Source organism: Gymnogyps californianus, chromosome 10 (assembly GCF_018139145.2).
Source record: "Gymnogyps californianus isolate 813 chromosome 10, ASM1813914v2, whole genome shotgun sequence".
Classification (NCBI taxonomy): domain Eukaryota; kingdom Metazoa; phylum Chordata; class Aves; order Accipitriformes; family Cathartidae; genus Gymnogyps; species Gymnogyps californianus.
Window position 1 is genome coordinate 1,466,171 of NC_059480.1, and position 25,971 is coordinate 1,492,141.

General features: G+C 47.8%; 1 protein-coding gene across 2 annotated transcripts; it reads left to right on the top strand.

Annotated features, from left to right (window-relative positions):
- The first annotated feature begins 834 nt into the window (after positions 1 to 834).
- On the top strand, positions 835 to 17,495 carry CLDN18 (claudin 18). 2 transcript variants are annotated; one of them, XM_050902734.1, is made up of 5 exons: positions 835 to 1,054; positions 14,037 to 14,201; positions 16,106 to 16,211; positions 16,580 to 16,690; positions 17,318 to 17,495. In XM_050902734.1, exons 1-5 carry the CDS (start codon positions 835 to 837, stop codon positions 17,493 to 17,495), a joined length of 780 nt encoding a protein of 259 aa, XP_050758691.1. The 2 variants fall into 2 exon arrangements, with proteins under 2 accessions (XP_050758691.1, XP_050758690.1); XM_050902733.1 differs by lacking the exon at positions 835 to 1,054 and adding an exon at positions 9,403 to 9,622.
- The last annotated feature ends 8,476 nt before the right edge of the window (positions 17,496 to 25,971 follow it).

Here is a 25,971-nt window from a genome sequence, read left to right on the forward strand (position 1 = left end):
CTTACAGTAATACATAGCAACATGTCTGCCTTGCCCTCATTCTTTGTCCATCTAAACAAGTCCAAATTCATATTTGGATGAGGGGGATAAAGCAATAGCAAATGAGTGTACACCTTTGTTTCTATTTACTTTTTTCCTTGCTCTGCCTGCCAGACTTGGTCCTCCCACAGCAAACTGCAGGTTCACACCATTCACTCTTCAGCAACTGCTGCCTTTCCCGTGGGCTCCCAGCCCGAGCTCACCAAGCAGCAAGGCCCATCCAAACATCGGTGCACTGTCCCTTGATACACGCTCTCCTCTTTTATACACTACGCTCTGCTTAAATGTTTTAGTTGAGCAAACATCCCCAGATAGAGACGTGCTAATAAATGCCTCTCCGCTTAGCTCAAAAGCATCATCCCTGCCAGGAAAGGATTAGGCTCTCCATAATTTTTATCTGTTTCATCCAATTTAAGCATCTCTATGCTTGGTCTCCTGGAGCGCACGGTCGCTTCTGCAGAAGCTCTCCCCTGGGCTGTTCCAGAGGGACCCGATGGTCCCCGTCTGCCCGCGCTGGCTGCACCTCTGCCTGGAGGGAGAAGGTAAACAGAGAGCGAGGCGTTTACGCCGTGCATAACAAACGGTTCTTGGTACCGAGTGAGGAAAATTATCTCACCCAAATAGATAAAGGGAAAGGGTAGGTTTGTATGGTGCGGACCAGACCTCTCCTGGCTCCCGTCCGTGACGTAGGCTGTGCCTCCAGCTAAAAGTCCCTTCTGCCCTGGCTGCTTGCCCCAGACCCGGCTTGTGGAGGCTTGTGCACACCGAGGACCTGCCTACCGAGTGCTTGGCGCCATGTCTGTGACAATATGCCAGTCCATGGGCTTCGTGGTGTCCGCTTTAGGAATAGGAGGCATCATCGCGTCAACGTGCATGGACCAGTGGAGCACCCAAGACCTGTACAATAACCCGGTGACGGCGGTGTTCAACTACCAGGGTCTCTGGCGCACATGTGTCCGGGAAAGCTCCGGCTTCACCGAATGCCGCGGCTACTTCACCATCCTGGGGCTGCCAGGTAGGGCTTGCTGGCCGCGAGGGCAGAGAGGTGGGAGGGCAGAGCCATGGGCATGTGCCAGAAGCCGTGCATGAGCGGTGGTGATGGGTGATTTTCGGTGCCGAGCAGGGAACCCAAATTTTAGCCAAAAGGGACCTCAGGTGCTCACCCTGTTTGGACGACAGGTCCCTTGGAGGTATCTCAACCCGAACCCCCACCCATGGCCAAGCTGAGGTTCAGCAAAACTCATTACTGATGCTGATTATGCATCAGGTTCCTGAGGTATACAGGCAATACATGCCTAGGCAATACAGCGGGGGCAGTGGCTGCTCCGTGGGGTGATTCGTTCCCCGTGCCGTGGGTGGCTTGGATAGACATTCTTACCCCAGCTGCATGGCTGTGCGTGGCTTCCCACCAGAAACCACTAATATTCTTGGCATCGGAGAAGATCCTTTTCTAAGAGGATATGTCACAGTTCAGCTCACTGTATTTCTGTACGGGCTAACACCACCAGGCTGGATTTCTCCCTAATTCTCCTTTGGTTCCAGTTTTTTTCTTCCGCGGGTATCATTCCTGCCCTGGTTGTGCCCAGAGTATCTAGGGGTGCAAACAATTAGGTTACAACAGGATTATCTGGGTTTTCTTCTCGCTTTAGTACAGTGAGAAAAAAGGCACATAGACTCTTATATCCATCTAGCCTCTGTGCTCTGACACAGCAAGAATGGAGGGAAGAAGCCAATTATATCAGCAGATCATTGCAGAAACTTCTGCAAAATGGCATTTCCAAAACACACAGAAATAAGCACTGTGCACAAAAATTGCTTCTTTCACAAGTAGTCGATCTTTGTGCAAATCAAACCAGTATAACCCAATGCAGCTGTGGCCTCAGACACCAGTAGGAGAGGTGTTTCATCCCCTGAGCTGTATTTCCATGTCCCTCATCTCTGGATCCTCATTCCCAACTGGCGTCTGGCGTTAGCTGTGCTGCAGCATCCCCGTGCGTGTGCCAGGGATGCCTGCGAGCATCTTCCTCTTGCTGGAGCCGTGGCTTTGAATGTCCCTGTTTGTTCCGACGGACTCTGGGGTGCAGACATGCGTTTTCCTAGAAGGACGTGGGCCTGATCCTGCCTGGGCATCCCGTTGTGCAGCCCCTAGCAAAAGGTGTGCGCTGTAGCAGGTACGAGTGAGTGAAGGATGACATTTAAAGAAGGATGTTTGGGCAGGGCATGTATTCACACACTGCTATCGCAGTCAGCAAAGCCGAGCAGTTTCGCCAAGGGAAAATGCATGCAGCAAGGGGCAGGACAGGTTGGTAAAACTCGACTCCAGCAGGCTAATTGCTTATAGGTAAAGAGATTAAAGTTGCCATATGAGGAACAAATAGAGGTGTGAAAAGCAAATCCTCCCCACGCACACATACACCCGTAACACACCGCAGAACTTCCTCAGTTCTTCAGCTCTAAAAGCTTAAAATTACAGAAAATGTAACTCTACAGAAGAAGCAATTAAGCTTTTCAAGTGTTCAGCTCTGGGAACTACTTTAATCTTTGAAGAAACCAGAATACTCGAGATTTGGGGGTTTTTGTTCTTTCAAAATACCTCCATCGCCAACCTCAGCATTACAGCAAAAAAACCTAGCGAATTTTTTGCAATTCCCAAGCCTCCAGACTGGTGTCTGTAGGGTGGCTATTAACTTCCTAAAAACGGAAAAACACAGCAATGTTGGGGGGGATGGATTCCCTTCATTTCGCAGACGGGCTGCGAGAGATCAGTCTGTCCTTCCTCAGCTACATCCAGCAAGCTCCGTGGCTCCCTCCCAGTTGCGGACAGAAATGAGCATCCTATGCTAAATGGCAGGGTTTCTAATGAACCGGTCATCCTAGAGTGGAATTACCATGTGTGTTTGCTGGGCTTATTGCAGTCGCCTACAAAAAGGGATTTAAAAAAGCCCAAAGAATAAAGCACAACCATTAAAAATAAAGGCGGGTGGGACCCTGAACCCCACGAAGTTGCTGTCCTCATCCTCAGTGGTGTTGGGAAGTCGGTGCCTTCCCCACTGGTGCGTAGCTATATGAATATTTATGTGCCTTCCTACAAAGTGAGGTGGATTTTTTTTTTTTTTTTTTTTCCCCTTTTTAATGAACTGGGCTTGCTCTTCTGAAGTCACTCCCTTGCTCTCCCCCTCTGCCCCCGCTTTTCCTTCCTGTTATATATCGTCTGACACTTCCAGTCTCTGGAGAAGCTGGTGCAAAAAACAAGCGCCCCACTGCTGTGCTTTATAGATTGGTTCCGTTCTCCTGAATTCATCTGCTCCTACGGGCATTTCTTCCCACCCACCACCAGCAAAGGGCAACTGTATCCCAGCCAGAGGGGGGGGAAAAAACGATGCTAAAAATCAAATTATTAATTTGCTAAGATGTTACTTAAGTGGATCATCCCAGTGTTTATTTTAACCGTCCTGCACCTTGATCTCCATTAAACCCCCCTCGCTAACCACACCATAGTTAATGGTTTGTCAGCATTTCCATTACAAACCCCTATTTATTATTCTGACAATGGCAATTTATATTGGGAACAATAGTGCCAGAGTGAATAAAAATAATAGGACTCTAGCAAAGCAGCGAGGTGACCTGAGTACATCAATGAAGTTTTTGGTTTCCGAGGATTTTTTTTTTTTTTTCTCAATCCCTCGCTCCCATAGCAAAGATTAAACTTGTCTTGCCCATCATCTATCTTCAATTCAGTTGGGAATTTTAATTTCAGGTAGATTGAGGAAAAATCAAGATAATAGATGAAAATGAGAAATAACACAGGTAGTTTATGGCTCTCACCCTTGCTGCTCAGCTATAAACAGTCAGTCTCTGGTGAAATATGTCACTTGACAACTAAGCCTGTTTGTTCTGATTTTGCTTTCTCTTATTATTTTTTTGCTGCTTGCTTTGGTGTGTCGGCAGACCTTACTGTGATTGTCTGGAGGACACGATCTGAATTTGAACACACAAATAATAGACAAATAGCAATAGCTGAGCTCCGGCGAGGCTGGTAGTTTCACCTAGTGCGGAAGTCACAAGGCACTTTCTGCTAAAAGGAGCATTTTTCAGTCGCTTACAAGTTTGCTAAACTACAATAACATGGCCAGTAATTTTCCTGTTGTCTGTCTTGGTCTCTTTTTTCCTGACCTCTTCAGCTAGACCGGTTCAGCCATTTTTGAAAGGACATTTGCTCTCAAGCCAAAACCCCTTTTGACCCTTTCAGAAAGGCTGAGGCATCTCTCTGCTGTGGAACAAAAAGCTAGTGGCTTGAAATATAAGAATATTTTTGCTTTTCCAACAGCAAACTTTGAAAGTCTGAGAGCACCCTGTTAAACTTCTCCAACTAGTAAAAGGGTATGTGCTGCTAGAAGGGTCAGAGTAAAAATAGCCCATGGGGATGTAATCATGACTGTCCAGACTTTTGCATAAAACAACTGCTTTCGGTTTTGCTGGTGCGGGCTAGCAGAGATGCGTAGATGTTCCCTGAGGAGAATTCGTGTCCGGGAAGTCTTAATGTTGGTGTCTCTGGATTTTTTTTCTTCTGTATCGATGTTCTGACAAGGTTTTCTTTGATTTCATACAACCAACGCACATTTTGTGGCATAACCCTAGTAAAAGCCTTGCTCTGGGGATTTTGGAGACAGGGCAGCCCACCGGCCAAGGAAACAGCGTCTCTGCTCCCTGGAAGCGTTTCACGCCCAAAGTTTGTAAGGATGGGGACTGCTAATTGCCGTATCGTGATCCTCCATTGGTGATGGCCACAGCAAAGTCTCTTCCAAGCTCTGCTTGCTACTTAAAATCCTTTAACCCAGTCAGTTCAGCCCCAGATTTTGAAATGTCTGCAGGCAACTGCTGTAACCTGCTTAAAGTCTTTTGAGACCAAGTTTCATGCACAGAAGGGTTTAGGTGGCACTGGTGGGCTGGAGACTTGATACAACCTACCAAGGGTGCGCGTGAGGCTGCCGTGGGTTTGCACTCACAGCAGGAGCTGAAGGAGGTGTGGGGATGGGGAAAGAGCTAATGTGAGACCCTTGGAGAGGTCTCGGGCACTCCGATCCTCAGGGATGCTCCAGGTGGGGAGAGGTGGCAGAGAGCCCCGCAGGGGATGTCAGGAAGCTAGATGCATGCATGGCATCCTTGCTGCTGCCTCGTGCCTTTACACCATGAAAGGACAAGAGACATGAAAAATAATCCTAAAGGATCTGGGCTGAGGGCCAGAAGAGGAGCAAGGCAAGGGAAATGGCAAGAGGTTGTGGAGATGTGGGGCTGGGCTACAGCTCATAGGGAAGGATGCCGCTTCATGCACCCCAGCTCTGCTGAGGGACCTTGAAGGCCCCTCTGGACCACCTGAAGACCAATGGGGTAGAGTGGGTCTGAGCTGGGACAGAGGCCTTCCATGACCCCCTTTCCCAACTGAGTTTCAGAAAGGCCAGTTAGCCCTTCTCGTGCTATGGACTGGTGGACCACACGCTCCTGGAGGCTGTGGTCATCACAGCAATGGAGGGACAGAAAGAAAAGGGTGGGTTTGCTTTGTTTCAGTCTGAACAAGCTGGAATTGACTGGTAGGGTGTGAGCTATATTTGCAAATTTTAAAGTAAACATGAGCTGTAGGTGATTTTTATGGGAGAGGCGGTGATAACATTCAGGAGTTGCAATGGGCCCAGTGAACGGTTTTGAGATAATATAGAGTCAACGCGTGGGTAGATAAAGCAAGTATGAGCTGAAATAAAGGTTGCAGAGGGGAGTGGTCACAAAGTACCCTTCCTTTCCTAGTTTGGGTAAACCGCTGGAGATGTCCCAATACTCAGAGTGGGAGCCCTGTTCTCTGCTCCTGGGTGAGGAAGCTCGGCCTTTGCAAGAGCTGCCTCCCCACCATGTCCCTTCCTTAGATACTGCTCAGCATTACCATGTGGCGTGGCAAGCCCTCTGGCCCAAACATTCAACCACCTTGCTGGAGACCGAGCACGCGCTTGGAGAGAGATCCCCATCCTTCAACCACTCCTGGCTGTAAACATCTCCCAGGGGTGGCTGGAGATGAGCATCAGGTTGTGGTAAAGATGCTTAGACATGGTCTGCAGCTATCCTATCACCCAACCACTTTTCAGGTTGTTCTCTGAGCCAACAGTTCAGATAAAACTCCCAGGTGATCTTCTGTTATTGGGCTGGGTGCTGGGAAAATGGGGTGATGAGTTTTTTGCAAAGGGAAACATGTTTTTCCCTATCATGAGTGGCTCAGAAACAATCATTAAAAATAAGCTTAAAATAAGAACATTTCAGAAAGGCAGAGAAAAGGGGCTAGGGGAAGGGCTGGGATGGAAACAAGTTTGTGGTTTTTCTCCAGAACTTTGCTTCAGTCAACCGCTGAGGAAGGTATTTGGGGAGCTTTGAGTTCCCAGTGTTTACAAGTGTGATGCTAATCAGAGCATGAGAAATGGCAAGCAGCTAATGCTGGGATGGCTGGATAGCACCTTAGGCAATATTCTTAGGGATGAGCAAATAGAAATCCCCCAAAACACAATAATCCTTCAAAGACGACAACTTGTTACTGAAGTTGCTTTCTCAGCTCCATTTTTGGGAGGAGCACGCATGAGGTTTCAGGGGGGAATATGCAACCCTGTGCCAGTTTATCCTCTTCAGACACGTGATTCAATCTGGCCCTCAAAATCAAAGACAGACTGGTTCACTCAGGCTTTCTTGCATACCTGGAGGCTGTTGATGATATTTTTTGATTGCTCCACCATTGCTCTGGGGTTTCGATGCCCTGACTAAGAGGGATGATGAGAAGCGGCATCCTCCATCAGCAGGAGAAAATTATATCCCCAAGGAAAGGTTAGCGAGGCAGCACTGCCTGGGTGGCAGAGTCCAGCTCAGGGCACAAGTAGGGGCAATCCAGGGGATGGCCCTGCTTCTAACAGGTGTGTTGGGGGGGGAGGCAGTGGGGCTTGAGGGTGTGAAATGGTGGAGAGGGAGAGGAGGAGAAGAGAAGGTCCCTATTGGCTTGAAAAGCTGCTCCAGTTGCACGCAGCTGAAACCAGCAGAAAGGGTTAGAGGAAGGAGTGGTGGCTCCCCTCCCGGCAAAGCAAACACGCGGGCATGGTGCATGGGAGGGCCACCTCCACTGCTATTTATGCAACCACCTAGACGTCCACTTTAGCAGAAAAACCAGTAATTTAAAAAGTGGTAGAGGTTTTTGGAAAAAAAAAGAATCTGGAAAAAAATGTTTGCCCTTTGTATTCTCCCCCCTTCCTTTCTTTTTCCTCCCCAGGAGTTATTTTTAGCTGTGACCAGTCCATGGGTCCATTTTTCTGTGCAGCCCCACAAGCCGTTGCACACTAATGATGCAGGGTGACACCACCCTTGGGAATAGGGGTTATGTCCCAGAGGAATATGGGACATGGTTTGAAGTGGTCTAGCCTGGAAAAAGTGATGTGGTCTCTTACCACTAGATGGCAAGAAGGCCGCAAGTCCTGGGGCATGAAGAAGGAGAGGAGTCCTGGGCAGCTGCTGAGGAGCATCAGGGCTTGGGTGCAACCAGCTTTTCTGGACTGGGACACAATTCTGGCTGTTGGGCAGTGAAGGATGGGATGGAGCGCTGGCCACATTACTTGTTTTAGCGCTTATTGTCCTCCCGGCTTCTAAGTCCTCTCCAGCCCTGATTTATCACAAAGCATTATCCAAGATGAGGAATGTTAGTCAGCATGCCCTCTCCCTCACTGAGGATGAGCAGCTCTTACCACCTCTGGTTCTTGAGGGCTCACTTCTATGGTTTTTGTTCCTGCTATTATTTTTGCTGGCAACTTCTGACCTTTAGATAAGTTGGAGCCAGCCCTTCCTCCGATATAAACTTGCCAAAGTCAGTGAAAAGGACTAAATTTGAATAAAATTGCTGGAAGCAAAGACATCTTGTGCCTGACCTAGGAGGGCTTTGGTGGCTGTGATTTGTGGCCACTAGACATATGAATTGCGCTCTGGCTGCTACAGCAGAGTCCAGTGCAAAAGCATCTCTGCCTGCTGCTCACCAGCTCAGTGCACAGCCGCAAAAGCAAAAGGGGTGTCCTGAGTGGTCCTTCTCCAGAAGGCAGAAGCAATGATGGATGCCAATGTGTAACAATCCCATCGTAACTCATCCATCCACAGAAATCAGCCTCTCCTCTCTTCCTGGTGGCTTTCACACGGCTTCACAACCGGGCGATGGTATTGACGGTGCCTGTGGCACAGAGCGGTATCAGGACTGGTTAAAGCGGGAATTTGTTTCTAGGTCAGGGCTGAAGTAAATCAGTCAGAGCAGGGTATTAGATGAGAATGGATGAGTGTGAAGTCTGGAAGGTCCTTGTAACTCACTGCGCTCCGTAGGCAGAGTGGCACAGAGAATTTATATTGCTTCCCCGAGCCCAGCACTTCTCCACCATGCAAAGAGATAATTAGTTTCTTAATTTTTATATCCCCCACCCCTTTTTCCAGGACCATCTCCTCAGCCAACACAGAGAAGCACCTGTAAAAAGGCACTTTCCAACAGCCCCTGCCCCCTCCCTCTCCTTCTCCCCACACAGGTTTCAGTGGGGCCAAGTGACGGGTGATGGGGATGCAGGCAGGAGGAGAATAGGGTTGCAGGAGCTTTGCTGGATCTGTTTGGGGGTCTTGGCTCGGTGCCCTGGGTTGTGCCATGGTCAGCATCCGAGGCAACCTCAGTGATGCTTAAAGCGGCTGCGAGGAGCGGCCATGTCCCTCTTTGTTCCCTGGGTTGAGCTGGTGGCCCCGCATCCTCCCGCAGAGCTCACCGCTGGCATCCCTATCTATCACCATGCCTCTTGTGCGGATACCTGCATGGGTGGCCGGGTGTGGAGATGTCCCTATCTTGGTCTGATGGCAGATCTACTCCCCCTTTGCATAAGCAGAGGGCCAAGGAGGCAGTGACCTGGGCTAGGTGCTGAGTTCACCCGGGAACGTGGTCCTTCCCTCTGCCCCTCTCAGCATGTTTGCACTGTGCCAAGCACGCAGGAGAAGCCCGACGGACAGCAAAGGGTTTTGGTGGGGGGACGGTGCATGTTCCAAGTGGGTTAGCCAACACTCGACGGAGCGTGGCTGCTTAGCTGGGGAAGGACAAGCACTTCTAAAGGACAAAAGCTCATATCTCCGGCCCTGCCAGCACAAACCTACCTGTCGAGAGTGAAACTGGACTATCTTGCAAAAACACTTTGAGCAAACACACCGCTCAATGGAAAGCATCTGATAAGAGCTGCTGCGTTTCTGGTGGCTCAGTCAAGAGGACTTCGGTGCTCCCATTAGGTCTGTGGCTTCATCAGGGCTGTCTCACCTCCTCTCTCCGGGGGAGACACCATGTCCACGACCATCTGCCAGGTGATGGGGTTCATCGTTTCGTCGCTGGGTGTCGCGGGGTGCATCGTGTCCACTGCCATGGATATGTGGAGCACGCAGGACTTGTATGACAACCCGGTCACGGCTGTCTTCCAGTATCAGGGACTGTGGAGGAGCTGCGTGCGGCAGAGCTCTGGCTTTACAGAGTGCCGGCCATATTTCACCATTCTTGGGCTGCCAGGTAGGGGCAAAAGACGCACCAGGTTTAACCCAGGAGCTCTCCTGTAGCTCCGCAGTTTTCATCCAAAAGCAGGAGCAGATATCTTAAAGCACTTTGTGAGGAATACAATTTCCAGGCTACTCAGTGTGTGAGCATAAAAATATGTGCATATCTGTTACCGAAATAATACCTTTACTCAGTGGAGGTTACAACTTGGAGCATGTGTAGGTGATCTCTGGATGAGCATCATGGGTTCAGCCCTGTTGCTGGCATAAATCAGCACAGCTCCACTGATGTGAGGAGAGCGAGTATGTTTAAACCTACAGATATTATGTCCCTTTGAATCGAAACACAAGGAAAACAGCTGCATGTAATTTTGCATTGTTATCATCAGAATAATGGTTTCTACAGAAAACAACTGAAATGTTTTTAGGGTTTTTTTTTTCCCAAAGCAAAAAATGGAATTGAAGAAATCTGCCTGTGAGCAGCGCGTGTAGGAAGGGTGAGAAGGGGAAAGGTGCGCTCAGTCACTTCACGTTACCTGGGCAGTTTTCGTGGTTACAGAAGTAGATTGCAGAGGAGTATTACTTTCTTGTTTGCTTGCTTACTTTACAAAAAGAGCTGTTTTTCCCACCCCACTGCGTGCGAGGGTATTCCAGTGCTCCCGAGCTAGCTGGACCCAGGGGAGGGGAGCAGCCAGCCTGGCTCGCCGTGCCTCCCCGTAAGCTGTGGTGCCTGTGCCCTGCCAGCTAGCAATAAATACGGCCCCGAGAGTGTTTTTCACTCTTGGTGCACGATTGCAAATAGGTGCAAGCAAGCACTACTGTATGTAGGCCTTTTGCATCTGTTGGTTGGTGTAGAAGAGAGCACGATGTGGGCTCTCAGCCCCGTATCCTCAAGGATGCTAACCTTGCGTCCCTACTGTGAGGCAGGAGGGAATGCTTTGCTGAAGACCAGTGTGTTGGCTGCGGTGTTTGCTTTTTGAGAAAAGCCCGTGCCCGTCCCGAGGGGTGCGATGGAATAAATGTGTTTCTGTGTACCCAGCTTCGGGATTGCTAGGCGACTTCTTTTTCACTTGGAAGAGCAAAATTGATGTTTGGAGTCACTTCTCCTATGGGACCGTTTGTTTTAAAGAATAAAAAATATATTTATTAAACTATATATACAAATGTTGATCAATATATATACTTATCCTTATAATGCTGTACGTAGGTGATTGTGTTTTAAAAGAGCAATGAGGCAATGGTAACCATCATTTTGATGCCAATTTATCATAATCAAGATTTTACTTTTTATGTTATTTTTAGGTAATATAGCAATAAGGACATGTGCAAAGCAGTCACGGGCATTCTCTGTTGTGTCTTAGAGCTATTCTGTCAGTTTTGTTCTCTTTATGTGTCTGTTTAGTTGATGAGTACCTTAAAACATAAAGAAGGAATGCCGCTGCTTGAACTTGATTAACTTAAAACCCTCATTTTTTCCCCCTAAACTTTCTACATTCCATTAATCGCAACAAGTCATAAAGTTAGATTTCCACCTTTGTATTTTTTATTAGTAACAGAAATGCAAGTGATGTTAGTTTAGATGACTTTAAGTTGTTTGACTTCACTCACCTCTCACTACTCACAGCAACACTGGGGGAAAAAGACAACTCCCCAGTCTCACTTACATCTGAAAAACACAGCGATGCAAACTGTGGTTTCAGATCACTGACATTTCTTTGGGTGAATAAGCTTGCATTTGTACTATTTCCTGTGCACACTATCCCTTCACATGGAAATCAGGTGTGCAAAATGAACAACCATATGTGTGCAGGCATGAAGCAAGGTTATCCTACCTCAGGCAAAATATGTATGCAAAATGGCAGCTAGTTTCTGGGCTTGACTTTAACTGTAGGGCTGTTTGCTACCCAGTGCTCTTGATACAATTTTTTTTCCTTTAGTCTCCTATTTTGTTTGTCTGAGCCCTTCCACTCCTTCCTTCTAGGGGGGAGGTCATTCACCTTTGGAAAGCAGCTCTATTCAGAGGACTTTTGATGGATGCCAAAATTCACTTGAAACTGCAGTGCTCTCTTTCCAAACAGCTCTCACTTTCAGTCCCATGAGGCAAGTGAAGAGGCCTTCATGCCACAGCAAACCTGGGAGCACTTTCTGCTCCTTTCCGTCCCTTTGTGGAGATGGCGCATAAGTCAGCCCCATGGAGAGAGGAATCGCTGCTGATGGCTATTTTGCATTTTTTCTGTTGTGCCCTGCTGTGTTTCTCTCTCCCCTTTCCAACAGCTGCAGATTGCTCCTTTTCAATGGAGATTCGCCACACTTGGACTTCAGTGCTCCAGCAGAAGTGCAGCATCCCAGGAGCTGCTTGGCTTGGCCTGCCTGTTGTGTCCTTCCATGGGCACCCAAGGCACTGGGAACATCTCTCCTGGGAACCCACAATATCTCTGTGAGGTCTTAGCTGAGGGTCACTTCTTGGAGGGTTGAGACCACCACAGTGATGGCACCTAGGAACCGTAAGGTCTGTAGGAAGCATCCCAGGAATGAAGGACTGTCTTGGGGACAAGGACCTTCCGTCATGATCTGTAGTGTCTTACGCTGCCCTGGAGTATCAGCCTCTCCTGCCTGCCCTGAAACAAAAGCAGTTGCAAAGAAACTTAAGTGACTGTAAAGACAAATGAGCATTGCGATTTTCTTCCCTTTGCAGCTTTCTGCTTTGCATCAGGTGCTGTGCGACCGACCTTTGAGGGCTGATAAGGCGTATCCGCCAGCTTCTTGTTCTCTGATGAATAATAACTAATGAGCTTGCACCTGGGGGCTGATGAATGGGAGATTGAAAATCCCAGGCTCGTTAGCACTTGTTATCAGCTGATAAGGGCAAATTGAGTCATAAGAGCAGCAGCCCCAGTGGGACTGCTAGATGGGAGAAGGTGGTGTATTTCCAGCCTGTGGGATGGCAGACCGCTGGCTTCCTTGTGCGTCATGGTGCCAGTGCTGTTCTGCTCGGGTTCGTGGTACCCCACAAGCAAGGAGACCCACACGGGCAACCCAGCACCCACCCTTGCCTTCCTGGGGAAGGTTTATAAACCCTTCTCCCAACCTGTGCAAGGCTAGCAGGGTCTGCTCCCTGCTCTCCTGCACAAGTGAGTGCCTCCTGCTCCAGTTGGGCCATATGGGACCCTCGGGCACTATGGTCATCCTGGCCAGCCCAGCAAAGAGGGATGTCAGGTAAGCTGAGTGAAGTCCCTGGGGCTGTAGGATATGTTGCCTGCCCTTCTCAGTCGGTCATGAGCCCGTATCATATCCCCTGAAGAGGGACAGTCATGCATGGGGAGCATCAAAGCCAAACCCAGGGCTGCTCGAGCTCATGGGAGAGTAAGAAGAGGCTGCAAAGCATCCCAGCCAAATCACAACAGCCCTTGAAATACTTTCGACCACCCTCTCCCGGTGCTCTGCCAGTGCTGCCGCCTTCCTGTCTCTGCCAGGGACACGTGCCCAGGCAGGGAGGAGAAGTGTCTGGGGCCAGCACTGAATTGCAGGCAAGATGGGATGTGTGCCACCTTATTAGAAAATCACCTTGGTATTCAAATGCATGGCCTTTCCCCTTCACTTCTCCATTTTAAAAGGTACAAGTTTCCCTTTGCTTTTCCCTCTACTTTTCTACTCCAGCCAAGAGGAGTCTGGAGGGGTTTTGCTACCTTCAGCTGATTGACAGCAGCGCTCAGCTCCCATGGGCATGACCCACCAGCGTCACAGCCTGCCTCCAACCAAGCATTCCCATGTTGATGGCAGGCCGCTAAACAAATTCAGGGCTAGGGTATTTGCGTGTTGTATTACTCAACGTGGACAGATTTATACAGGAGTGACATTTCAAATAACCATGGAAAGGATATGCTGGGAGAGGTCATTGCCGAAGCTTTGTTGCTCTCTCTTGGTGTATGTGTAATGTTTGTCAAGGTGATTTTCCTCTTCTCCTGTGCCATGCATTTTACGGTAAAGCAGGAACACACAGAACTCCATTTTGAGTCACACAGTAGTTGGAAATACCACGGATAGTTGGGTGGAGCTGTCTGCTTTCATCGCTGCTTGGGGAGAAAAAAAAAAAGCTTTCTCAATTCATTTATGAAAGAATTCATGCTTACCCCAGCTGTACACCAACTCCTTTCCATGAATTTCAGCTGAATAAATCGCGACTGGTGCCAATGAACATTTACAAAAAATTATGTCTAAGTAAGTCATCAAACGCTTTGGGAAGTTGAGGCAAACAGCCGCATTTCCAGAAGTGCCCCAGATGATGCTGAGAGTAGATCCGGTGCCCATTTTCCAAGGTTTTCTTCTTTAATATTTTTATTTTTAGACAGAAACAATCTTTAAAAACCTCCCAGGTTCTGACGAATGTTGTTTCAGTCACTTAGTGTGGCTCTTGTCGATTTGTTTTGCAGCGATGTTCCAGGCTGTGAGGGCTCTCATGATCGTGGGTATCGTCCTGGGTATCCTTGGCCTCCTTGTGTGCATTTTTGCTCTGAAATGCATCCGTATCGGCAACATGGAGGATTCTGCAAAAGCCAACATGACTCTGACCTCCGGCATCATGTTTATCGTTGCTGGTAAGTGGGTGGTGTCATGTCTTTTGTGTGCAAGGCATTGCAATTGCCTGGAATTGAGGACTGGGCAAGTCTTCATGCACTTCTGGTCATAGGTAGCAGATGTTCTGGAGCAACCCAAAGCATTGATGCTTGCATAAAGTTATTGGCATTTGTCTTCCAGCCTGGCCTCTTGGAGTCAAGTGGTTTCTACCTCTGCTTAGTAAAAGAAAATCAGAAGTTTGTATGGGACAGAACATGGAAGGCTGAAAAAACAGCCCACAGATAAAAAAGAAAATATATCTCTTAATTTGTTATATGTGTACTGTTGTTACGGACCATTATAGCCTTTATTATACATAACAGTTTTTTTGAAGAGTCTCAGGCTTTATACATAATACTTCTATGAAGACTCTCAGGGTTGTGGTAGCCTAGCTCGTAATTTTTAAATACCTTGGGTTATCAGGCAGGCTGCAGAAATGCCTCGTGTTGCCCAGCTACCTTGAAATTGCAAATGCTTAATACACTTACAGGTTTTCCCACAGTTTTTTGCAGATGAGTAATCAAATCAAATCCGTATCCTAATGAAGGGAAGGAGAATGTTCCTATTTAAAATCCTTGTAGTTGAACAGCACTTAACTTTTGTTGGGATATGAGACATACAACACAACTTAAAGATGTACAATAAGTACAAGTTGGAAAGAGGAAACCACCTTCTGCAACACAGCTTTAATTTTGCACTTAAAATCTATCATTTTACCCATTTGAGTCAGTGGGTTGAGAATTTGGCCAATGAGGATATTAGAAAAGCCCACACATGCATTCCGGAAGAGAGGATGTCTAAAACGATGATGTGACTGACTCTTGGGATGGGACATCCCTTGGTTGAGTTCACCCATTTCAAAACAAGGTCCCTAGCCTCAGCTAGCTGAGGAGTTGGGTACCCATGTGCCATGGTGGACCTGGCCCTTGGTCACACCTCTGTGAGCTGGAGGTTGTGGTTCTTCCTAAAATAAGGGCTGCTCTCAGGACAGAAGTGTTAAAGACTGTGACACTGAAGTACCACGATAGGGAAGGCTATATGGGGACCTGAGGCAGAAGCACCACTGATTGCTCAGACCCTCCCCAGTGCTGTGAGTAATTGGGTTTCAGGAAAGACCCAGAGGTCTCGGTGGGTGTAGTGAGGACTTGGAATGCCCAGAAAGGCTGGAGTCCATCTTTTTTGGCAAAGAACGCTGACGTGACCTTTAGCTGTGTTTTATACCTCCTTCCACAGTGGCGTACAGTACAATGATGACCTTTGTTAGCACGAATCACTCTGCTAAGGAGATCAATAGCGAAATAGCGAATGATAATGCCATTGCTGCCGGGCTCGTCACGGCTGGGCATCACAGTGATCGCCTGTGCAGATGAATGGACTAAGTTCCTGCCTCTTGAGTCTGGTCTTCCAGGCTGCCAGGCATCACTACCTGGCGATGAACAGGTTGTGAACCAAATGTATCTCCTCTTCCATGTGACAGAGAGTGTGTTTTCCCATTCATAAAAGTAATTTCTGATAGGGAATCTTTTGTCCATGTTTTTCACTGTAAAACAGATCTTTAAAACTGAACTACTGGATATTTCCAGCAGCTAAAATGATCTGTTTGTTAAACTCATTTTCTGTGAGAAAACATCAGCAGAAAGATTCCTGCTGGTATGACTTGGGATTTTGTAGTGTGACATTGTATTCTTGCTGCTGGATTGTAAACATGTAGAAATCCTGGCAGAGACGTGTAACATATTGTGGGTCCCCACTTCTGCTGACGGTACATGCCAGGACACAAAGCAGCGTCTCACCCACCTTTCCAGAGCTGTAAGGTGCTTCCCCAAGGACAAAGGTGACTGCTTGTACTATGTGGGTCTCAGTTTGTCCTTCTGTCTGATCTCAGGCCTGTGTGCCATCACCGGAGTGTCTGTGTTTGCCAACATGCTGGTCACAAACTTCTGGATGTCCACAGCCAACATGTACCAGGGAATACAGAACGTCCAGAACAGGTAGGTGGTCAACTGGCTCAGGGTGCTCCACGGAGCAGATCTCCCTCAGGGCCAGGGTGTGCTGCAGCCGAAGGAAAGGCAGACTCTGGGTGCATATTAGTCTGGTCCCAGGACTCGGAAGATTTATTGAGTCTCTTTCTTATCTGCACTGGAGATAATTTGTCCAAGCAAATTGGCTGGGATGTCTCTGTTCATGCAGCTCAGGAAGCAGGTAGAGAGCCCACTGAGGATGAGCCCGCAGGCGGGACGGTGCTCACGGGAACTTCTGCAGGGCCAGAGGGAGAACGACAACGTTCAGTGCGTTTCAGAAGAGAAGCAGACTGGACCACTCTCACAGCACTAACCAGCCACGTCTCTGTGTTTTGTAGGTACACCTTTGGCTCAGCCCTCTTCGTTGGCTGGGTGGCAGGTGGCCTGGCCCTCATAGGAGGCATCATGATGTGCCTTGCTTGTAGAGGGCTGATTCCAGAAGAATCCCGGTAAGCCTATCTATCTGTGGTAGACATGGGAAGGTATTGCATGAAACCTTGGCTGTTGGGATAGCATACAGCCAGCACACCACAGGATATGTCTATGCGTAATACCCCTGTTGCAAGAGTTATCATGATGATACACCTGTTTGCCCTGTATCATGGGTCAAAAGTGACCATTTCCCTTCCCTGACTACATGACTTGCAAACAAATAGAGAGGACAGGAGAGATCAACCTTAAAATCTAAAATTTGCAATGTGCTGGCTAAGCCAGGCCCATTAATTGCAGCTTCGATTGCGAATTGCATAGCAGATCATCAGCAGGTGTAGATTGCATCAGCTGAGCTACGATTTACATCAGGTAGGGCTTTGTACGTCTACGTAGCTGGTTATTGTGTGTGGGTCCTTCACTCAACCAAGGATTTACTCATGGGAAAGAAAGTATAATTTTATGAAAAAATGTTCAGAGACTTGCAGCCTGTCCATGGATGGTTGGCTCTGAGCTCATGGAGTGGCTCCAAGTGATGACACAGTACAAAGCTGCCTAAAATCCGACAGCAAACAGGAACACAGGGTGCAACACAGGGTAGTCACAGACCCTCCAGTGGCTGATGCCATCTTTCGTGTTTCTTTCAGTTACAAAGCAGTGTCCTACAATGCCTCAGGACGGAATATCTCCTACAGAACAGGGCCGTATAAGGTTGGTTCGGGGTATGAACCTGAAACGAAGACTAGGAAGGGTGCAGGATATGAAGAAGCTGCTCGAAGTGAGGATGGAAGACGTTCGTACCCTTCAAAACACGACTATGTCTAGCAGACTTTCTGGGCTTGAGTTGCGCCATCTTTTATAAAATATTTTTAACTTCAGAAGCAAAAAGTATACGCAAACAAAGCAGTCTGTAAATAGGATGGTGTTTTCTATCATGTTTCCCCTACTCTGAGTTTGTGTCCTAGCTTGTTATGAACATGGGTTTTATTTGACTGCCTGTTAGTATGCCAACAAAAGTAATGCCTTTTTATGCTTTCAGAGTAGAACAGTTCGCTCATATTTTACATATGAACTCTGATACCCAGGACCAGGATTGTGCCTTGTGCCCTTTTCTAATTCTTCTAATAGGTTAAAATTCCCATTTAATAATAGCCCAGATGTAAAAGCGATGCTATCCCATTGCCGCCTTCCCTTTGGGCAGGCTTTCATGCAATTAGGCAATGTCTTCTCCTACTCAGAGTTTGGAGAGGTGAAGAGTATCCCGTGACCTGTGTCCTCTGTTGATCAGAAAAAACAGTGTTTTGCTGAAATGACAGTGTATCTTTGCTCTGGTTTTGCCATCTGATTTTTTTTTCTTTTTTTTTTTTTTGGAGCAGGTTGAAAAGCAGAAATTACAATCTAGTAGTCTCCTATATTATTTTGCTGTGTATTTTAAGTAAATTCAATTGTGTCCTTTTGGCTGTGGCCAATGCATACAGACCCCATAGTCATGGCATTTTCCTCCCTGGTGACTGTTTCTACTCAGACACACCTTTGCTTTGCTGGTTGTACTACAGTGCTGATCTGCTGTGATATTTAATCTGATTTATGTTACTTAGACATTTGCTATAACCCGTGATACCAAAGTGTATTTATTTCTTCTGATCTGTCCAGGGAATATGTATAATCCATTGTTATTCCTATGCTAGATATTTGCTGTAATAGCTGAAAACCTCTGTGTGCGACCGGTGTTCCTGCAGATGCCATCTTTAACGAAGCCAGAAGAATTTCTCATTTAGAATTAATTAGACTTACATTTGGAGCAGAAATCCCAGGGAGCATTAGATGTGTAACTCCACACAGACATCAGGACTTTCCTGTGTTGTTAATTCTTCCCCCAATGATGTGAAGATTAACTCCTTAGTGGGACATTGCCTCTTCTAGCCAATCCATCAGAGAGGAAGTTTATTTCAAAGGGTCAGAGGAAGAGACACGAGCGCTTACGTGCGAGGGGAGAGCTGCATGCCGTTACCAGGTCCTCCCACCTGGCTCCAGAGCACATCCTAGTGAAGCTCTGGAAAGCGCCTATGAGCGGAGCAAAAGGTACTGAGGGACAAGTTAGAGAGAAAAAAGGGGTCCAAAACCTCCAAAGCAGTCATTTTGACAGATAACTGCAACAGGTTTTAGCCCCACTTGCAACGATCATATGTTCTCCGCAGAAGTTCACGGGCAAAATTGTTTTTGTGAAATGCTGATATTCCCTTTAGTGGTTTCATGTCCTGGAGGGATCAGAGGTAGAGCTGAACATTTCTCCAGAGTTGGACCTTTAGTAGGTCAAGCTACCAGTCTAGCTGGCATCTCCAGTGGCTTGTATGAATGGGGGGGGGGCAGGCTGTCTCACCGAACATCAGTGCTCCCAGTGAGTACAAACCATCCTCACCAGCTCTCCATAACCATCACCTCTCCATGACCATCAGCTCTCCATAACTACCAGCTCTCCACCACCGCATGGGAGGCACATCTCCAGCGCACGTCCAGGAGATGTAGAGAGGTTGCACCTCGGGCAGGTCAGCGAGAGGAGGAGGGAACGCCTGGCAGGGTGCGGTGCCAGGGGCTGAGGGTTGGAGGAGATGCCCACCGTGCAGAGAGGTGGGAAGAGCTTCCAGCCAACAGAAGCGTTTGGTCCCATCTCAGGCTGGACGTTGGCCTCTGCGGCCACCTGGGATAAATCGCTACCTCTGCTGGATGTCGGTGCTGACTCTCCCTTTCGTACTAGCGAAGGACTCGTTTTAAGGATCTGGTTTTAGAGGAGGACAATTTAGTTTTGCAGAGGTAAATCCTGTTCTATTTTTAAAATGCCGATATTCTTTACAATGGTTTTGTCCCCATCTCTCGGTATAGACTTAGCTTTTCTGTCTTTTTTTTTTTTTTGCATGCTGGATTTATTTTTTTGTTTGTTTGTTTTGTTGGGTTTTGGGTTTTTTTTTTTACATGAATATTAAAGACTTTTTCTTTTTTAAGATCAAAATTACTGTTTTCACTTGTTCTCTCCTTGTCACAAACAGCAGCTACCAACTTTCCTGCTCAGGTAAACTCACCCCAGCTTTGGGTTCTGCAGGTTCTGGGGAGCAGTACGGACAAGTATGTGCGGTTGGGGGGGGAAATAAAAGATGAGGGTGGTTTTTTTTTCCCTTTGTAAGATATAGTTAGTTATATACTGAGACAAAATATCAGAAAAGCAGATAAGTAAGCATCAGGGGATCCCAACTCACTGATGCAATGAAATCCGAGGTCCTTGCTGGGACCCTGGGCTTGCTGAGGAGTACATGGCTCTTTTTGGGTTTGAGGCCCCTTTGGTCAGGCCAGCATCTGCCCAACTTTCAAGGTAGCAATTAAACACTTCTAAATACTTCATTGTTCTTAGGAGGGCAGAAAAATTGCTGGTATGCTCTCACTCCTGCCAGCCTCCACTGGAAAGGGTCTGAAAAGCACGGGAATGTTTAATTTAGATAGGAAATGTGTAAGTGGTGGTTAGGTAAAGGTACACAGGATAATGAAAAATACAGAAAAACACCCAGAAAAATTTGAAATACAAGTTTCCAACTGCATTAGAACAAAAAAAGGCGCATGGGTAAAATGACAAGGAAGCGACTTTGAAAGTTACAGTTTATTTTTATGCAACACAAATACTCTGACAAACTCACTGAGCTGGCTGTCTCTCAGTTTCACTTTGATGTGTGCAAGCGTGTAGATTTCTAATCTTCCAACATCAGTTTTCATTTCCTTACCTCGGCCGAAAGCTTGCAGCACGAAAAATTTTAATGCAGCGAACTTTGCTGAAAAAAATAAAATTCCGACGCAGAGAATCATTTATTTATGAGCCTGTTTGGGGTGTCACAACACCTGATATTACAGCTGCTCCCCTCTGTTTCTGGCCATAAAGGGCCTTATCTTGTGGTGGGCACCACCGCGAGTGGTGAGCATCGTGCATCAGGGGAATGACAGCATGGGGAGAACCGGCATCCGCAGCCCCGGAGCTGCGATTCCTGCTGCAGAAAGCACTTGGCGTTTCCCTGTTTTGGGACAGGGACCCAAATATCCCCTTTCCAGCTGCACTGATTTGTCTCCTGAAAGCTCTGCAGCTGAAACCACCTGCTTAGGGAAAGCTCTGGGTCTTTACTGAGAACAAAGTTCCCATTTCTAGGCTTTCCTCTGCAGCCCCGTAGGCTAAAAAAAACCCGAGGATACCCTAATTATTTCTTGGACTTTGAGAAAAAAGCGAGATCCAAAAGCCCCCCCAGGATGACCCAGCGATGTTTTGGTGGCAGCTCGTTGTGTCCCAGTGCTGTTATGTCCCAATGCCCACATGCAAAGGACACAAAACCCCGTGCCACAGCCGCAGCCCGCAGTGCTAAGCCCCAGCTGCATGGGGAGGGAGGGGGACACCCAGTCCATACGCTGCCTGGGGAGCACCCTGAGGCCACCCAAACCACAGCCTCTGCACCCCACGCTGTGCCTGGGTCCCCCCCAGCAGTGCAGGGAGGCACTTTACCCTAAAGCGTGTGAATTTAGGCTCTGAAACTCCTGCTTGAAGGAGCAAGACGCTGCTCTCACCCGGTCACCCCGCAGCAGAAACTCACGGAGGGCACGCAGAGCAAAGCCATCACCAATCCTGCCTTGGTGCCTGGCTGCAGTTTGCGAGGAGCACTTAAATACTTGCTGGGCTGAACTGGGCTCACTGGTTTGACCAATTGCACAGCAACAAGGAGGTTTGCACTTCTAGAAGTCTTCTTTGGCTGAGTAAAGCCTGGAAATAACTAGAACTCAGATACTGCAGATCTCTTGGCCCCGTGAATAAATGCAGCGTTTCCTCCTGCCGGTGTTACTGGTGAGGGAGAGAAGCCCCCTCGCTGCCGATTATTTTGCCTTTATTGACAATAAACTGCAGGGCAAAGGATGCATTCGGCAGCACTTGCAGAGCCAAGGGAGATCAGCCAGGGAAATGGTGACTGGTGATGCATGTGGGTGCATGTGTGCCCGCACTCAGCAATGGTTTGGTTTCCATAAATTTGATCGTCCTCTGAAAAATGTGTATCCCATTTCAGAGGAGTTAATTAAATATAGGCTTGTCTAATAAAGCAAACGCTGAAAAGGCTGTGTCTATTATCTGCCAGAAGAGCTCCATATAGGTTCTTTCTGAGCTTCCGCAACATTTATAAGTATGTGAGAGCACGGCCGATTTGCATGGACTTTGACCAAGGGAAGCAAAGACACATATCTGAAGCTACAAATTGGACTATGAGATAAGAACTCTCCTGAAATCTATATGCAATTAAAAGCCCAATCTTCCTTCCTATAGTGACAAGGTTATTGCTTTTATATAGCTGAACAGAGATGAATGAGTCTACGGATTAATAGCACTAAGATTTATGACACTGTGCTTGCCCCAAATATTATGGGAGAATAGCTCTCTGGGTGAGATATTCCAGCTGAATAAATTTGATAGGCTTTTTCTTTTCCTTTATTTTTTTCAGCTTGATATTATTTGGGAGAGTTGCGCTACATTCAGAGATTATTAGTGCTGTGGTTTGAATATCTACTAATTGTTCCACGCATATTCATGCTTTATAAAAGTATTACCAATAACTGGAGCCCCACAAAGACAAATGTCATTGAGAAAAACAAAATGCAAAATATATTATTTTGAAGAGCATGAGACTCCAACGGCATTAAACGCTCGGCAAGGGCCTGACCGACAATTTCAGTGTAGCTGTGCTGCTTTGCCCCCATGGGAAGGGGGTCATGCCTATGCCCCATGGGTGTCCCAAATAAATGGTATGGCTCTGTTACAGTACCTGCAAGCTGGAAGCTGGTTGTGCAGGCATCAGCCTCGGATAGTGTTTGTAAAGCCAATCCTTCCATTTGTCATCGCAGTGCAAAGGTCCCTTTTTCAGAGGGAAACCCTGATTTGCGTGGCTTCTCCTTCATCAAATTGGCTAGTTCTTTATCTTGCTGGCTCTGAACTTGTTTCACTGTTCCCAGAGACTCCAGAGAGAACGAAGCCAGAGAAGCCACTTCTGGTAGGAGAAACGAGGTGTCAGCAATTGGTGAAGACCATGGAAAACCCTTCATGCTGTGCTGAACTGAAGACAAGGTTGAAAAATTAGGAGGAGGAGGAGCAAAATAAAAACCTGTGGGAATTTAAGGGGAGCAGTTTGGGTATGGGAAGGATGGGGTTACACACCCGGGGGGGGGACGCAGGGCAGGGCAGAGGGGTGAGGACTGGGCAGCTTGCACTGGAGGAAAGGTAAAACCATGCCCAGGAAAAAGCATGGGTACCCTGCTCCTCCAAATCATGCCGTGATGCTAGGGTTGCATCTTCCATCATTTAACAAAACTTTAGGGTTTGGGGTTTTTTTTTACCTTTTCAGGAGAAGCCTCTGGGTGTTAAGCAGCACAGACGGGCATGTGTGCTCCAGCCCATGGACCGAGCCTGCTCCACCACCCGCTAGCAAGCAGCAGGCTGTCGGTGCGCAGCCACAGCTTGCCGGTGGGCAGGATTTGACCCGAGGAGCAGGCACAAAGGCTTGAGAGGGAAAGGATGCAACGTCAGGCTCTAAGAAGTGCTGGCAGCACAAGGGCAGGATGCCTGTGGTTTGCACGGGCCATCTCTGCCTGCAGCAGCCTCCCCCTTGCTTTTGCTGCTAACAAAAAGTCACTTTGTCTCGTGACGTTGCAGCATCGCACCTTTACAGGGTGAGGGAAATGAATTTTGGAGGCGGCTCTTGTTCCGTTGTTGTTCTCCTGCGGGATGAAGCCGAATTTGTTTCCTTAATGCAGTCACACAAAGAAATCTTCGTGCGAAGGAAATATCAGGACACCTGTCTGCCTATTTAACCCCGGCTATGAGCGAGAGTCTCCGCTTGCACTTCTGACTTTCTTTTCCACTGTGTGCTTTCTGCTGGCTTCGTTTGGTTTTCCTTTGTTTTGCATTCCCCTGGCTGCAGTAATCCGTCTGCTCGGGGAGCATCCCTGCTGCTCGCCGCTGGTTCGGCATCGTGCACCACGGCACGAGCACTTGGCAGTGCCAATGGGCACAGGACTCATGCCAGGTACCCAGCGATGTGGCCCAATTTGGTGCCATCAGGAAAAGGACAGTGCTCTAAAAAGGGGTACACAAGCAGTTGCCTTACCTGGGGAAGGAGTCCACAAAACAACAGGAAAAAAAAATTGAGTAAAATTTCTTTTCTGGATGAGACACACTGATGGAGCTGATATCGTTGGAGTCACTTCTCCCCCTCCTCTTCTCTTCTCTGGAGACAGAGCCCATCACCCGTGATAACCCAAGGCGAATCTTCGTGGCTTTTCCATGCCCACCACACATCCTCTGCCATGTGGCTTGCTGCAGCTTGCAGCACGCAGAGAACAACTTCCCATGGGACATGCTGGCTCAAAATGTCCAGTCTGAAACAAAAATGTTTTGTCTGTATCTATATTTATTTATTTGTCAGAGTATGAGTGTCACCTCTCTCTTAGCACAAGGCTGTCAGCTATTTTTGGAGTTTCCCAAACTTAGGGGAAGTTTTTCCCCCCACTTTTCTGGCACCATCTGGACTTGGTGTTGAGTGCGTGAAGCTCACCGCAATGGCTCGAAAGCACCTCAGGCATGAAAACTGCTGGTAAAAAACGCATGTAAGAGTGATTCTTGCACTTGTTGGCAGGTGAATACGTACAGGAGCAGCAAGAGCAGCCAGACCTGGGGCTGGCAGGCTTTGGTCAGCTGCCGGCAGAACGGTTGCGATTTAGATTTTAGCACTGGGCAGGGCGCCTGCCTTGGCACCGAGCTTGCCACGTAGTCAAGGCAAAACAGCTTTTGCTTTCTGCCCTTTTCCTACCTGTTTGCTCTTTGGGGCAGAAATTTATTTCCCCATTCGTTTTGGACCATGCCAGCACCGGAGCCCAGCCCAGGGCTGCTGTACGGCAGGCAGCGAGGGCAGAGGTACGTGAGCCGGGACAGGTTGCCTATCACCCCTCTCCTCCCAGGAGCAAATGCTCGCTGCTACCTCCACCTGTAATTTTTTACAGGTAAAAAGCTCATTTCTTTTTCCCGGTTACCAATAGCAGTGCTCTGAAAGGGGTGAAAACACCCCTCCTTTCTTTAATTTAGTAAAAGCAGTGTTTGTTATGATCGACACTCACCAAAAAGAACAACAGCCGTTAAATCAAGCATGAAGTAACACATCTGGCAATAGCACTGTAAGCAATGAACAACACAAGCCAGGTATAGTTCTTAAACTTGAATGATTAAAATGGAAAAAAGCCCTTTTCAAGGTATGCAGCTACAGACATACACCAGGGGACACAGGGATTTGCAAAATATGGGGGGGTTTCTGCATGTTTGTGAACAGTTATCCGGAAGGCACTTTTGCTGTTTGGTGAAATTAAGTTAATTCTCCCTGTTCTGCTCAGCCCTGCTTGGGCTTTCCGCTCCCTAGCATTAAAACCCACGTGCAAATGTTAGAAACGGGGAATGGTAGAAGTCTGAACCAGCAGTGGAGTGGGTTGGAAAAGAGAAGCGAAATTGAGAAGTGCCAGTTTTTCCTGTTGCATTTTCCAAAATTTCCTACTTTTAAGGGATCAAGATCATAAATGCACTGCTACAAATGTACAAAACACAAAGAGAATTAGGAAAAGGAACTTAATTTACACAGATGAGCATTATCAGCGGAATCAGGCTTATGTGGTCATGCTTACAGTGCAAAAAATCGTCCTTTGGGTTGGAGTTTCCACCGATTCAAAAAGGAAAGGAGGAAGGAGACAGCAGCTCTGGCTTCTTAGTCTGTCCAAGTGCATTCAGGCCAGGTTCCTAGAGCAGAAAACGAGACCTTTTCCATCACCCTCGGGAGCACCAGGAAAGAGAGAAGCAACGAGAAGGAAAGCTGCTTTCTCCCCTCCGTGACTCTGTTTTCTGGACTGCTTAAAGAATAAAAAAGCCACACACAAGTGCCAGGCTGTGTCCGGTGCGGAGACTTGGCCCCAGCCTGCGAGATGCAAAGTCCAGAGGCTCCAAAAACTCAAGGCACTGTGTTATTGCTCACGTGCGTGATGAGGGGAGAGCAGAAATCACTCCTTTTCAGACCACGCAGCATTTATCCTCCTTGGTACGATCCACAGCGGCTGGCCAGGGAGGGATCCAACCCCGCTGTGCTGTCTGGGAGAGCCCCAATATTGGGGTCTTCCCAAAAAGAAGGGCGGCGGGAGCCCAGGAGCAGCCCTGGGGAGGCTGCAGAGCGGCTGCTGTCCGTTTCTGGTCTTGTGGCAC

Coding starts and splice junctions, on each gene's coding strand:
- CLDN18 (XM_050902734.1), top strand. CDS start 835: ATGTCTGTGACAATATGCCAGTCCATGGGCTTCGTGGTGTCCGCTTTA. Junction 16,212..16,579: donor ATACAGAACGTCCAGAACAG/GTAGGTGGTCAA, acceptor TGTGTTTTGTAG/GTACACCTTTGGCTCAGCCC. Junction 16,691..17,317: donor CTGATTCCAGAAGAATCCCG/GTAAGCCTATCT, acceptor TGTTTCTTTCAG/TTACAAAGCAGTGTCCTACA.